This window comes from Dasypus novemcinctus, chromosome 8 (genome assembly GCF_030445035.2).
Source record: "Dasypus novemcinctus isolate mDasNov1 chromosome 8, mDasNov1.1.hap2, whole genome shotgun sequence".
Lineage (NCBI taxonomy): Eukaryota > Metazoa > Chordata > Mammalia > Cingulata > Dasypodidae > Dasypus > Dasypus novemcinctus.
Genome location: NC_080680.1, coordinates 102,331,704 through 102,343,732, shown reverse-complemented (window position 1 = coordinate 102,343,732; position 12,029 = coordinate 102,331,704). Strand labels below are relative to the sequence as shown.

Here is a 12,029-nt window from a genome sequence, read left to right as displayed (position 1 = left end):
ATCTTTGTCTATGTGCCAGCTGGGTCCTGAATCTCAATGGCATTGCAACACCTACTCTTCAGTTCATTGGTCTCACCCAAGACAACTAACATGGAGGTGATGATAGACAACGACTATACCAAGTAACTGAGACAGTCTACAACTGCAAGCAAGAGAGTCCCATCCATCAGCCCTATGGGATCACAGTCCCCTCTCAATTAGAGGTGGAGTAGGCATCACCATCCCAGAATCCTCAGGATTGGGCAATGAACTATGGACTTACTGGTATTCTAATATAGACTTATTGTGATTCTAGCAATGGAAGAAATTATATCATTGATGTGGAGGCAGTGGCCACTTGAGGTTCTGAGGGCAGAGAAAGGGAATTCTCCTGAATGATATTGCAACAACAGGTACAGGCCATTATGAATCTTGCCATAATCTACAGAATTGGGTGGGACAGAGTGTAAACTACAATGTAAACTTTAATCCACACTTAGTGACAATGCTCCAAAATGTCTTCATCAATTGCAATGAATGTACCTCACTAATGAAAGATGTTGTTAATGTGGGAAAATGTGAGACATGTGGGGAGTGGGGCATATGGGAATCACCTGTATCTTTCAATGTTACATTTATATAATCTATGTATCTTTAAAAAATTAAATTAAATTAAAAAAAAACTTTATTTAAAAAAATGGCATTAGATTTTTAGGAAAGTGGACTTTATTGTGCATCTACTATATGTCAGGCACTGCACTAAGAACTTTATATAAGTAGTCTCAGGCCTCAAAGCAAAGTTTTGATGGGGGACTCTTTAACTGTGTGCTGAAGGAGTTAAAAATGTATGTTCAGTCCTCTATGACATCCTTCATCCTTTCTTGCAGCTTGGTTTTAGATATGATGGATTTGAAGTGCCTGCATGACATCTCAGTAGAAATATGTAGGACACATTGCCAGTAATATCCTCATTTTAATCTATGTTCTTTCTTTACAGTTATACTATACTTGCCGCATCTTAGACACCATTCTAAGAACTTTAGAAATAACAGCAGTTCATTGAATTCTGTGGTAATCCTATGAGGTACATATTATTAATATCCCCAGTTTATACATATTTTAATAATCATAATAGCTGATAGGAATTTTATGTAAGATAACCTTATTTAATTATGCAAGGCAAGTGGTATCCCTCCATCCTAGAGACCAGAAAACACAGACTTGCTAGTTTCTATAACCTGATTACTGTCACATGGCTTTATTTTTACTGATTTCATGAATGTGAGTTTCTGTTATTATTAGACATTACTATTTCTACTTTGAAGAACAGAAATTAAGACTCAGTAGTTTAAGTGACCACATGGTCACAAAGTCACTCAGCCTGGTTCATAGTTCAATAAATCTGATTCTGTACCCAAACTTTCTCTGATATTTCACACTTTTTCCCCCAGTATTCTTTTTTCCAGTATTTTTCCAATGTTCTTATAGTTTTCAAGCTGTGTTTCTATTTCACTAGACCTTTTTTTTTTTTTATCAGTTTCGTAAAGGTGAGCTTCTGCACAATATTTTATTGGGCAGTAAGTTTCTAGAACTAGAACGAAATGTGAAAACCACTGTCCTAGATAGTTAACGCAGACTGTTTGACCAGAGTCTGACTCTTTTTCCTAAGTTCATCAAGCCCGGAGGTCAGATGACTTCCTGGGATAAAAGCCAGCTCCCTCTTGCTGTAACTCCAGCCACAGGTCTGTGTGCTTTTTTTTTTCCTTCTTCTAACTTCCCCTCCCTCCTGTGACACGGAAGATAAATATTAGAGAAACAAAAGTCCAGAATGCTAACGCTGCTACTCTCACTTCCTCTTGACCCTTGCTCCACACTGTTTTGAATGCAGTAATTGCTGTGGGGCACAGAGGTGGGGAGAGAAGACACCGGAGCCTTAGACTGCCAGATTGGCAGTTACAGCCAGCCATGCTTTCACAGGACTACTGCTGGTCACAGAAAATGGCAAGATGATTCCTCCCCCACGCCTGCCTGGGATGTTGATACTAGCCATGGCCCTCTTCTCCTGCGTACGATCCGAGACCTGGGAACCCTGCGTGGAGGTAGGTGGCTGTGAAACATATCTCCTATGATTTTTTTCCTTCCTTTTGAAAAACTGCTGCCTGCCCAGAACTTTCCACTGTGTGCCCTGGTTAGTTTTTTCTGAATAAAGGAGTCAATTTACCTTAAAGACCCAGAAACCACAGGGGTCAAATAATTGTTACAGGGCACTAACAAGGAGTGTATTGGACCATGTCTCTCTTAAGACTGAGAGCGAACAGGGGCTGTAGGTCAGATCAGATAGACCTGCTTAAGATCACTGTTCAACCCATTCCTGGCTGTGGGACCTTGAGAAAGTTATTAAACCTCTCTGAGACTAGTTTTCACATGTATAAAAGAACAATGCCTACTTCAATAGATAGCTGTGAGAAGCCTCCTTTCTGGTGGGATTGTATATTCAACTTCTAGGAGTCACTGCCTTTTTGAAGGCAGGGAGAAGATGACTTTGTCTCTCAATAGAAAAAAAATTTCAAGTCAGATTTCAGATTTTTGTTTCCAGTCATAGAGTTCTGTTCAAAGGATGAAAAATAATGGAAGAGTGTGAAAGAGAGAAAAGAACAAAGAGAGAGAGGTGTAAAATGTTGGCAAATAGATGGCGAAACCTGATTCTTTGTGAAACACCAATTGCCTGTTTAGTAATCTCATTCTTGACAGGTCTTTTGCTTTACCCCTGTGTGGACTTCACTGTCGCTTTGGAAGCCTGTAGCAGAAATGAATAGGCAGGCAACTGAGAAACTCAGAGGAGCACAGGCAGACAGAGTCCTGAAGTTGAAGACGTGGGGGAAATAGCACATTTAGTATGTTACAAGGACTACCTCATCATCTCAAAGGCCCCCTTCCCCTACTGACTACCCACAGCTCTCCTCCTTGCTCTCCTCTGTGCTGTTAGGTTAATGGAGGCAGATCTCCAAGCCAGCGTGACCGTGACCGTGGGATAAATGCCCAGCCACTCATGGCTCCTTCCTCTTTGCATGTCCTGTAGTCTGTCAGCCACCAAAGCCTGTCCATCCCTGCCCATCCCCTCTTTGGCACTCTAGTGCAGGGCCTCAGTTTCTCTGGTTTTGATTGTTTGATAGTGACTGGTCTTGTGACTCCATAGGTCCCTTCCTTCAACCCATTCTGTACATTTTTGTTTGTTGTTTGGTTTTTTTCTTTTTTCTTTTTTGGGTTTTGTTTTGTTTTATTCTGAAGTTATTGGCTCTAACGAATTACTCCTCTCCTTAAGTACTTTCACTCACTCTACATTGCTGTTAGAAAAGTTTCCCACCGCGGGGCATTTGCACTAGCTATTTCTTCTAACTGAAATGATTTTCCCCAAAGTCAGTGCTGTCCAGTGGCAATATTATGTAAGCCACATATGTGATTTTAAATTTCTTGTGGACACACAAAAAAAGTTAAAAAAAAAACAGAGAAATACAGGTGACATTAATTTTAATGATATTTTTATTTAAGCTGATTTTATTAAAAATATTATTTTGACATTTACTAAATAGTAAAATATTAATGACACTTTACATTCTTTGTTACTAAGTCTTTGAAATAGTGCCTTTTTACATTTACAACATACCTTAGATGTTTAGACTATCCTTATTTCTGGTGCACAGTAGCCATGTGTGACTAGTGGCTACCATATTGCATGATGCAGACTTAGATATATTGATGACTTAATCTCTCATTTCATTCAGATCTCTTCTGAAACGTTACCTTCTCAGAGAAGTCTTCCCTGGTGTTTCCATTTAATAGAGCCCATATTTGCCTCTAGTTCCTTTATTCTACTTTATTTTTCCCTGTAGCACACCATTATATATTTTTATCTTTGTGTTTATTGTCTGTCTTCCCCTTTGGAATAGAACCTACAAGAGGGGAAGGTTATTTTTTATTTGTTACTGTATTTCTAGTGCCTACCATATAATAGATGCTCAACTCATATTTGCTAAATAATTGAAAGAGTTGTCCACAGGATAACTGACTCTGACTGCCCCCTCTAACTTAGGTTATGCCATTCCCACCACTCACCTGCTAATCTGAATTAGTTTTCCACCCCTCCCTTGCTCACACTGTTCTCTACTTATGAAATGTCCTTTTTCTCCTTTCCATTATCCAAATCTTATGCATCATTTAAGACCCAGTTTGAAATCTTCTCTCCCTAGAATCCCTGTATCCAGAACTGATCTCTACTTTCTCTGAACCAGAGACTGATTTTTCCAAACCTGCTTTATGGCTCTGTCAGTGCTGTAATCCTGTCCTAACTCTTACTTAGACCTCCATTCATTTACTTATTCATTCATTTTTTTCAATAAATATTTATTGAGCATCAACTATTTGACATATACCATTCTAAGGGCTGGCGATGTAGCAGAGAGCAAGTTCATCAATGCTTATAATCCAGTATGAAAGATGAACAACAAACATGGAACTATATATACAATATTATGTCAGGTGGCAACACATCTTGTGAAGGAAATATGGCCATGGCATGATCTGTGAGGCCCCTATGAGGGGAAATATTTAAGCAGATGTGTGAAGGAAGTGAAGAACTGCCATGTATGACCTGTGTGATGTTAGGGATATTAATTCATCTTTTCAAGATGTTTACAAGGTTTAACAAAAATTAAATTAAAGTATAAACATGTAATAAATATGCCAGCATATGGCAGGGGATTAATAATAGTTAATAATAATACATATTAACCTTTATTGATCATTTACATGGTAATAGGCTTTGTGATAAGGTCTCTCAATGCTGTATCCATTTAATCCTTTTAACAGATTCCACTAGTTTTAAACAATAGAAAATCAAAATTTGCTTACTTGGAATTTTATTGGAAGACATCAGATATTTCAGAAATTGGATGGGAAGCTGGAGAATGAGGCTTTAAAAGAGTTTGGGAACATAAGATAGCAACTAGAAGAGGAACCAGGACACCCAAAACACTCAACATTATGTTCTAGGTGTCACAATGGAATCCATGCATTCCAAATATTTTCCCCCATTTCTGCATTGCTCTTGCTCAGAGGCCAATGTGCCAAGGAAGAGAGAATGCAATTGCTGAAGAAGTTCAGGCTATAGCTAGGGGAGGCTGGACATCTTGACTGTCAGTCTTCCCAAGGCTATCAACAATTGGATGGGATGAAGGGAGTAAATAGAATAAAATTGGATACTTTCATTACCTATATTTTACATGTGATAAAGTGAGGTTCACTGAGGTTGTAAAAAAGCTGTCCCAAATCATGTGGAAAACCTAGGATGAAACCTAGAGCTTTCATATACTAGAACTTCGACCCTTCACCCCTCCATTGCCTCTTACTAAACATTGCTATTGTCATACTAGAGGTTAGAACACTGAGTACATAGAAAGTGCTTTTCCTTTCTAATCTTGGATGAGGCATTTAATAACTATGAAGTGATTGAATAAATGAATGGATGAATGAATGAAGATTAAATGGTCCTTGTGTTTGTACTTGAGTGCCTCCCTCTGTCAACCCCCAGAATCTGGTCTAGGAGAATGGGAGTGGGGAGGGTAGTGGTTAAGGTACAAACAGTAAAACCTGAATCTAATAGGTGTCCATTCATTGCAGGTGGTTCCTAACATCACCTATCAGTGCATGGAGCTGAATCTCTACAAAATACCCAATAATATCCCATCATCAACCAAGAACTTGGACCTGAGCTTTAACCCCCTGAGGCATTTGGGCAACCACAGCTTCTCCAATTTCCCAGAACTGCACTTGCTGGATTTATCCAGGTAATGAATGAACTTTTACACATTGCACAAATGAGAAATTCATTATTCGGTCACCTTATTCTTTGGCCATAAAATCTGGTTGTTGGAAACTTATTTTTTTTTTAAGATTAAATTTCTTTTTTTTTTTTCAAAGATTTATTTATTTATTTCTCTCCACTCCCACTGCCCGTTGTCTGTTCTCTATGTCTATTTGCTGCATCTTCTATGTCCACTTCTGCTGTTGTCAGAGGCACGGGAATCTGTGTTTTTTTATTGTTGCGTCATCTTGTTGTGTCAGCTCTCCATGTGTGTGGCACCATTCCTGGGCAGGCTGCACTTTCTTTCGTGTTGGGTGGCTCTCCTTATGGGGTGCACTCCTTGCGCATGGGGCTCCCCTATGCGGGGGACACCCTTGCGTGGCATGGCACTCCTTGCGCACATCAGCGCTGCGTGTGGGCCAGCTCCACATGTGTCAAGGAGGCCCGGGGTTTGAACCGTGGACCTCCCATGTGGTAGACGGCCGCCCTAACCACTGGGCCAAGTCCACTGCTGGAAATTTATCTTGACTCACTTATTCATTTATTCAACAGAGGTTTTCACATAATGTAACATTGGGCAAGCTACCTCCCTTCTCCTGATCTCAGTTTCCCCATCTGTGAAATGGGAAGTTGCTGAGATGGTTTCTAAGGACAATTCTACTTGGGGATTTTTAAAAAGTCATTAACTTAAACTCTTTCATCAGCGGATGTTTATTGAATATTTGCTATGTGTTGTACTCTGCTAGTAAACAAGAGCACAGGGATGTATAATATAAAGTTGATGCTATCACGGAAGGCATAGTCACTTGAAAGAATTAATTTGTGGAAGTTCTAGGGAAGATGCTGGGCACATAGTAAACATTCAAGAAAATAATCAGTTTATGATTTTTTTGAGAGTTTTAATCTGAGATAAAGGTGGAAATATATGACAGTAGTTAATAATGTAGGTATGAACAAGAGGCAACAGATTGCCTTGTTCAGAGATGGGGATTTTTCTGTGCTGGGTAGTTAGGAAAGATTTCATAAACTGAGTGGGATTCAAATATGCTTGGATTATTGAAAGTGAGATAGAGAATAAGGAATTAGGAGGGGCCAAGGAACCCAAAGAGAAAGATGGCAAGATCAAAGGAAATCATTTGTTCTGAGCAGGGAACAATGACTAAAATTTTCTTTTCTGATGCAGGAAAAATTATTCTTCACTGGGATAGGTGAAGTTATTATCATTATTTTTTGGTGGAACTGAATCCTAAAACAGGTTTTATTATCAGGGGCCTTATTTAAAAAAATGCACAAGAGAGTGGACCATATTTTCTATAATGGCTTGTGAAAATGCAGAAGCATTTCATATATGACTTTACACTTTCGATAAGGAGCTAAGAGCATAGTATGAACATTCTCCTTAGAGCAGGCTTTTCTGTAGAAGAGCAAACATCTGATCTGTTATACTCTAACTTGGATATTGATAGATAGCAATAAATATCTTCTGACAAAAGCGTAAATTTTCTCTCCTCACTTAAAATGAAGCAAGAGGCACTTTAAAGACAGTTGTGCAGAGCAAAGAACACTGCTGGGGTCAGAAGACCTGAACCAGGTGGTCCTCCAATACTTTATCACCATGTGGCCTGATGCAGGTCACTTCACCTCTCTGATTCTCAGTTCTTTTTTCTGTGTAAGTTTTCATACTTATTCCACAGGGTTAAATGTGATAATGAATTAAAACTTCATTTAAGCATAAAATATTATCATAGCATTTCCATAGCTTCTAAGTTTTGATTTTATGAATGGGAATTTTGTCAAGAACTGAAATGAGGTAGGCACATTAAGCTCCCCCCATCACCCCTATTTTAAAACAAGAGTAGTTTCTCATCAATGTCCCTTAAATAATTCATCTTCAATCCACCATATACTCTTGGAGGAACTTCCTTCGGAGGCCTTCAGTGTGTGCTTAGAGAGAGGTCGGCTTGTCTTCTGGTCAGCCAGTATGAGATTCTGAATTAGAGCAAGGACAAACCATCACAAAAGTAGTCCTTTCCCTTTCCACAGTGCTTCACATTTTCAGAGACACTAACTCAACCAGTCCTCTCAGAATTTTTTGTGATGGTCTAGGTAGCCTATTTTCCCTATAGAAATCCATTTATCATTTCATAGACGAGGAAACTGAGGCTTAGAGAGTTTGAGTGATTTACATACATTTACACAATTTGTTGGCATCAGACCAGAAGTTCAAGTTCACATGTCCTGCCTCAAAGTTAAATATTCTCTTCATTTTAATACTCTACTTCTCTAAAGTGATGATCTCCCTCTGATGAAATAGACACAGCTAATAGTTATCCCTCTAGTCTTGTCTAATTCATAGAACAATGTATACCCACAATTAGAGACGATGAAATCATATGACTGAAAGGAACATGAGAAATAATCCTGTTCAGCTGCCTCATTTAGAAATGTGATACCTGAGGCTGCAAAGATCATACAGTGAGAACCCAGCTCTCTTGCCCCCTCTTCCAATGTTCTTTCTACTGCATCTTGTGCCCCCTTTTTAATTATCAATACATAAAAAAAGCTTGGATCAAAATGCTTTTATTACCTCTGAGTCGCCTGAAGGGGAGAAAGCAGGCGGGACACATAGTGAATGTAATTCAGATTGGATTAGGAAATGACTCCTTTGCAAACCATTACAGGCATGCACCTGCAATGCAAACAAGAGTTTATCTTTGATTTTCTGTTTATTGGCTCATGAGAATACTGTCTCTAAGGTCACCTCTACTAATGTTGTATAGCATGGTTTCCCATTTCTTTTGGGATAAAATTCAAAATCTTTTTTTTCTGGCCTGTAATCCTCCACTTTATTTGTAATTTCCCTTCTCAACAACTCTCTCCCATATTCTTCCCCTTCCCGAGCTGTACTCCAGCCACGTTGGCTATTTCTTGTGGTTCCTCAATGTCTCATGGCTGCCTGCCGCTATGGGGCTTTGGTATCTGCTGTTCACCTCACCTCCTTTACTTGTTAACTCCTACTCATCTTTCAGATTTCAATTTAAATGTTCCCATAGAAACTATCTTGGGTCCATTTCAAGATAAATTCTCACAGCGTACTTTCCTTTTCTTTCACAAAACTCACTTATATAAGCTGTTTCTAACATTTATCTGTGATCATGACACCTTTCAATAGCTACCATAGATTTAGGAGTTTTCATAAACTTAAGTGTAAGAGTGACAGTTATTTATATTCTTATATAGTTGAAACAGACATATGCCAGTCATTAATCATACCTAACAGTTAACAACTGTCTGTATGGCTCAGATGTATACTTTCAATTATGTGCAGCAGGAGGTGGTAAACTTGATCCAAGGCTATTAGGTGCCCCAATTATTATTCTTTAACTGATTTCCTTATAATGGATGTGTTATCCCTGTTTAGTATGTGCCTAGCTTATCTTTGTGGCCAACATGATAATACTGATTTTGTGGGTCTTCTTATTTGTTCATGCTGTCATATGTCCTACCTGATATCTTTGTACAGTCATAGGACAGGTCACAAGACCTGGATAACTTAAAGTGTTATTCCACTGGAGATTTTAAATCAGTTGAAGTATTATATAATCTGTGTCTCTTTCTCTGCAGGTGTGAAATTCAGATAATTGAAGATGATGCTTATCAGGGCCTAAACCACTTGTCCATCTTGATATTGACGGGAAACACTATCAAGAGTTTAGCCCTGGGAGCTTTTTCTGGACTATCAAGTTTACAGAAGCTGGTGGCTGTGGAGACAAACCTAGCCTCTCTGGAGGACTTCCCCATCAGACATCTTAAAACCTTAAAAGAGCTTAACGTGGCTCACAATGTTATCCATTCCTTCATGCTTCCTGAATATTTTTCTAATCTTACCAACCTGGAGCACTTGGACCTTTCTAACAACCAGATCCGAAATATTTATACTGAAGACTTGCAGATTCTGCGTCGGATACCCCTACTCAAACTGTCTCTAGACCTATCCCTGAACCCTATAGAATTTATACAACCAGGTGCCTTCAAAGAAATTAGGCTCCAACAACTGACTTTAAGAAGTAATTTTGATAGTATGGATGTAATGAAAACATGTATTGAAGGTCTGGCTGGTTTAGAAATCCATCAGCTGGTTCTGGGAGAATTCAAAAATGAAAAGAACTTGGAAAAGTTTGACAAATCTGCTCTGGAGGGACTGTGTAATTTGACCATTGAAGAATTTCGGATCGCAAACTTGGAAGAGGACTTGGAGGATGTTACTGATTTATTTAATTGCTTGGCAAATGCTTCTGCAATTTCTCTAGTGAGTCTGCATATACGCAAGTTAGAAAGCCTCCCTAAATATTTCAAGTGGCAACAGTTAGAATTAGTTAAATGTAAATTTGATCGTTTTCCCACATTGGAACTCTCATCTCTCAAAAAGGTTATTTTCACTGCTAACAAAGGTAGTTATACTTTTGATGACTTTGAGCTACCAAGTCTTGAATTTCTAGACCTCAGTAGAAACAGCTTGATTTTCAAGGGTTGCTGTTCTGGTACTGATTTGGGAACAACCAAACTGAAGTATTTAGATCTGAGCTACAATGATGTTATTGCCATGGCATCAAACTTCCCAGGTTTGGAACAATTAGAGTATCTGGATTTCCAGCATTCCAAATTGAAAAGCGCCAGTGAATTTTCTGTATTCCTATCACTTAATAAACTCCTATACCTTGACATTTCTTATACTCACACTCGAGTTGCCTTCCATGGCATGTTTGATGGCTTGATCAGCCTCCAAGTCTTGAAAATGGCTGGCAATTCTTTCCAGGGCAACGTCCTTCCAGCTATCCTCTCAGCCCTGACTAACTTGACCTTTATTGACCTCTCTGATTGTCAGCTAGAACAGGTGTCCCAGGGAGCATTTGACTCACTCCTTAAACTTCAGGTACTAAATATGAGTCACAACCAACTCCTGTCATTGGATACATGTCATTATAAATCTCTCTCCTCCCTTCAGGTCTTAGATGTTAGTTTCAACCATATAATGGCCACTGAGAGTCAAGAACTACAGCATTTTCCAAGTACTCTAGTCCTTTTAAATCTTACCAAGAATGACTTTGCTTGTATTTGTGAATACCAACATTTCCTGCAGTGGGTCAAGGACCAGAGACAGTTCTTGGTGGAAGTTGAACAAATGGTGTGTGCAACGCCATCACTTATGAAGGGCATGCCTGTGCTGAGTTTTAGGAACATCACCTGTCAGATGAACAAAACTGTCATTAGTGCATCAGTTCTTAGTGTTCTCATGGTAGCTCTGGTAATAATTCTGGTCTATAAATTCTATTTCCACCTGATGCTTCTTGCTGGCTGCAAAAACTATGGTGGAGGAGAAAACACCTATGATGCTTTTGTTATCTACTCTAGCCAAGATGAGGACTGGGTGAGGAATGAGTTGGTAAAGAACCTGGAAGAGGGAGTACCCCCTTTTCAGCTTTGCCTTCACTATAGAGACTTTATCCCTGGTGTGGCCATCGCTGCCAACATCATCCAGGAAGGTTTCTACAAAAGCCGGAAGGTTATTGTTGTGGTGTCTCAGCACTTCATCCAGAGTCGCTGGTGTATCTTTGAGTATGAAATTGCCCAGACCTGGCAGTTTTTGAGCAGTCGCGCAGGTCTCATCTTCATCGTTCTGCAGAAGGTGGAGAAATCCCTGCTCCGGCAGCAGGTGGAGCTGTATCGCCTTCTCAACAGGAACACCTACCTAGAGTGGGAGGACAGTGTCCTAGGGCGGCACATCTTTTGGAGACGTCTCAGAAAGTCCCTGCTGGATGGCAAAGCATGGAATCCAGAAGGAATTGCAGATGAAGAGCACAACCAACTTGAAACAACAACTGCCACCTGAGGAGAAGAAACTCCTGGGGGTACTTTCTTGTCCAGTGGGGCTCAACACTTATTCACTTAACAAGTATTTATTAAAACACTACAACATACCAGGTGTCATGCTAAGAGCAGATGATTTGGTGGTGCATGATATACAGAGAGCTGCTAAACCTATGGAACTTACAATGCAAAGCGAATACATACTGTGCTGAAATCCCAGAACTTTCCAGATAGGTGTTTTCATCAGTTTAGCCAAGGAGTCCCTGGCAGGGAAAGCCAATTCAACTCTTAATCCATCAGATCAAATTAGAACTAAGACAGT

At 39.5% G+C, this 12,029-nt stretch overlaps 1 protein-coding gene across 1 annotated transcript; it reads left to right on the top strand.

The window, feature by feature from the left end:
• Positions 1–1,797: 1,797 nt before the first annotated feature.
• Positions 1,798–11,817, top strand: TLR4 (toll like receptor 4). Its single transcript, XM_004463152.5, has 3 exons — positions 1,798–2,078; positions 5,656–5,822; positions 9,464–11,817. Exons 1-3 carry the CDS (start codon positions 1,986–1,988, stop codon positions 11,727–11,729), a joined length of 2,526 nt encoding a protein of 841 aa, XP_004463209.2. The 5' UTR covers positions 1,798–1,985; the 3' UTR covers positions 11,730–11,817.
• Positions 11,818–12,029: the final 212 nt, after the last annotated feature.

Excerpts from the sequence above, each read along its gene's own strand:
- TLR4 (XM_004463152.5), top strand. The coding sequence starts at position 1,986 with ATGATTCCTCCCCCACGCCTGCCTGGGATGTTGATACTAGCCATGGCC. Across the intron at positions 2,079-5,655 it reads CCTGGGAACCCTGCGTGGAG|GTGGTTCCTAACATCACCTA; the intron begins GTAGGTGGCTGT and ends CATTCATTGCAG. Across the intron at positions 5,823-9,463 it reads CACTTGCTGGATTTATCCAG|GTGTGAAATTCAGATAATTG; the intron begins GTAATGAATGAA and ends CTTTCTCTGCAG.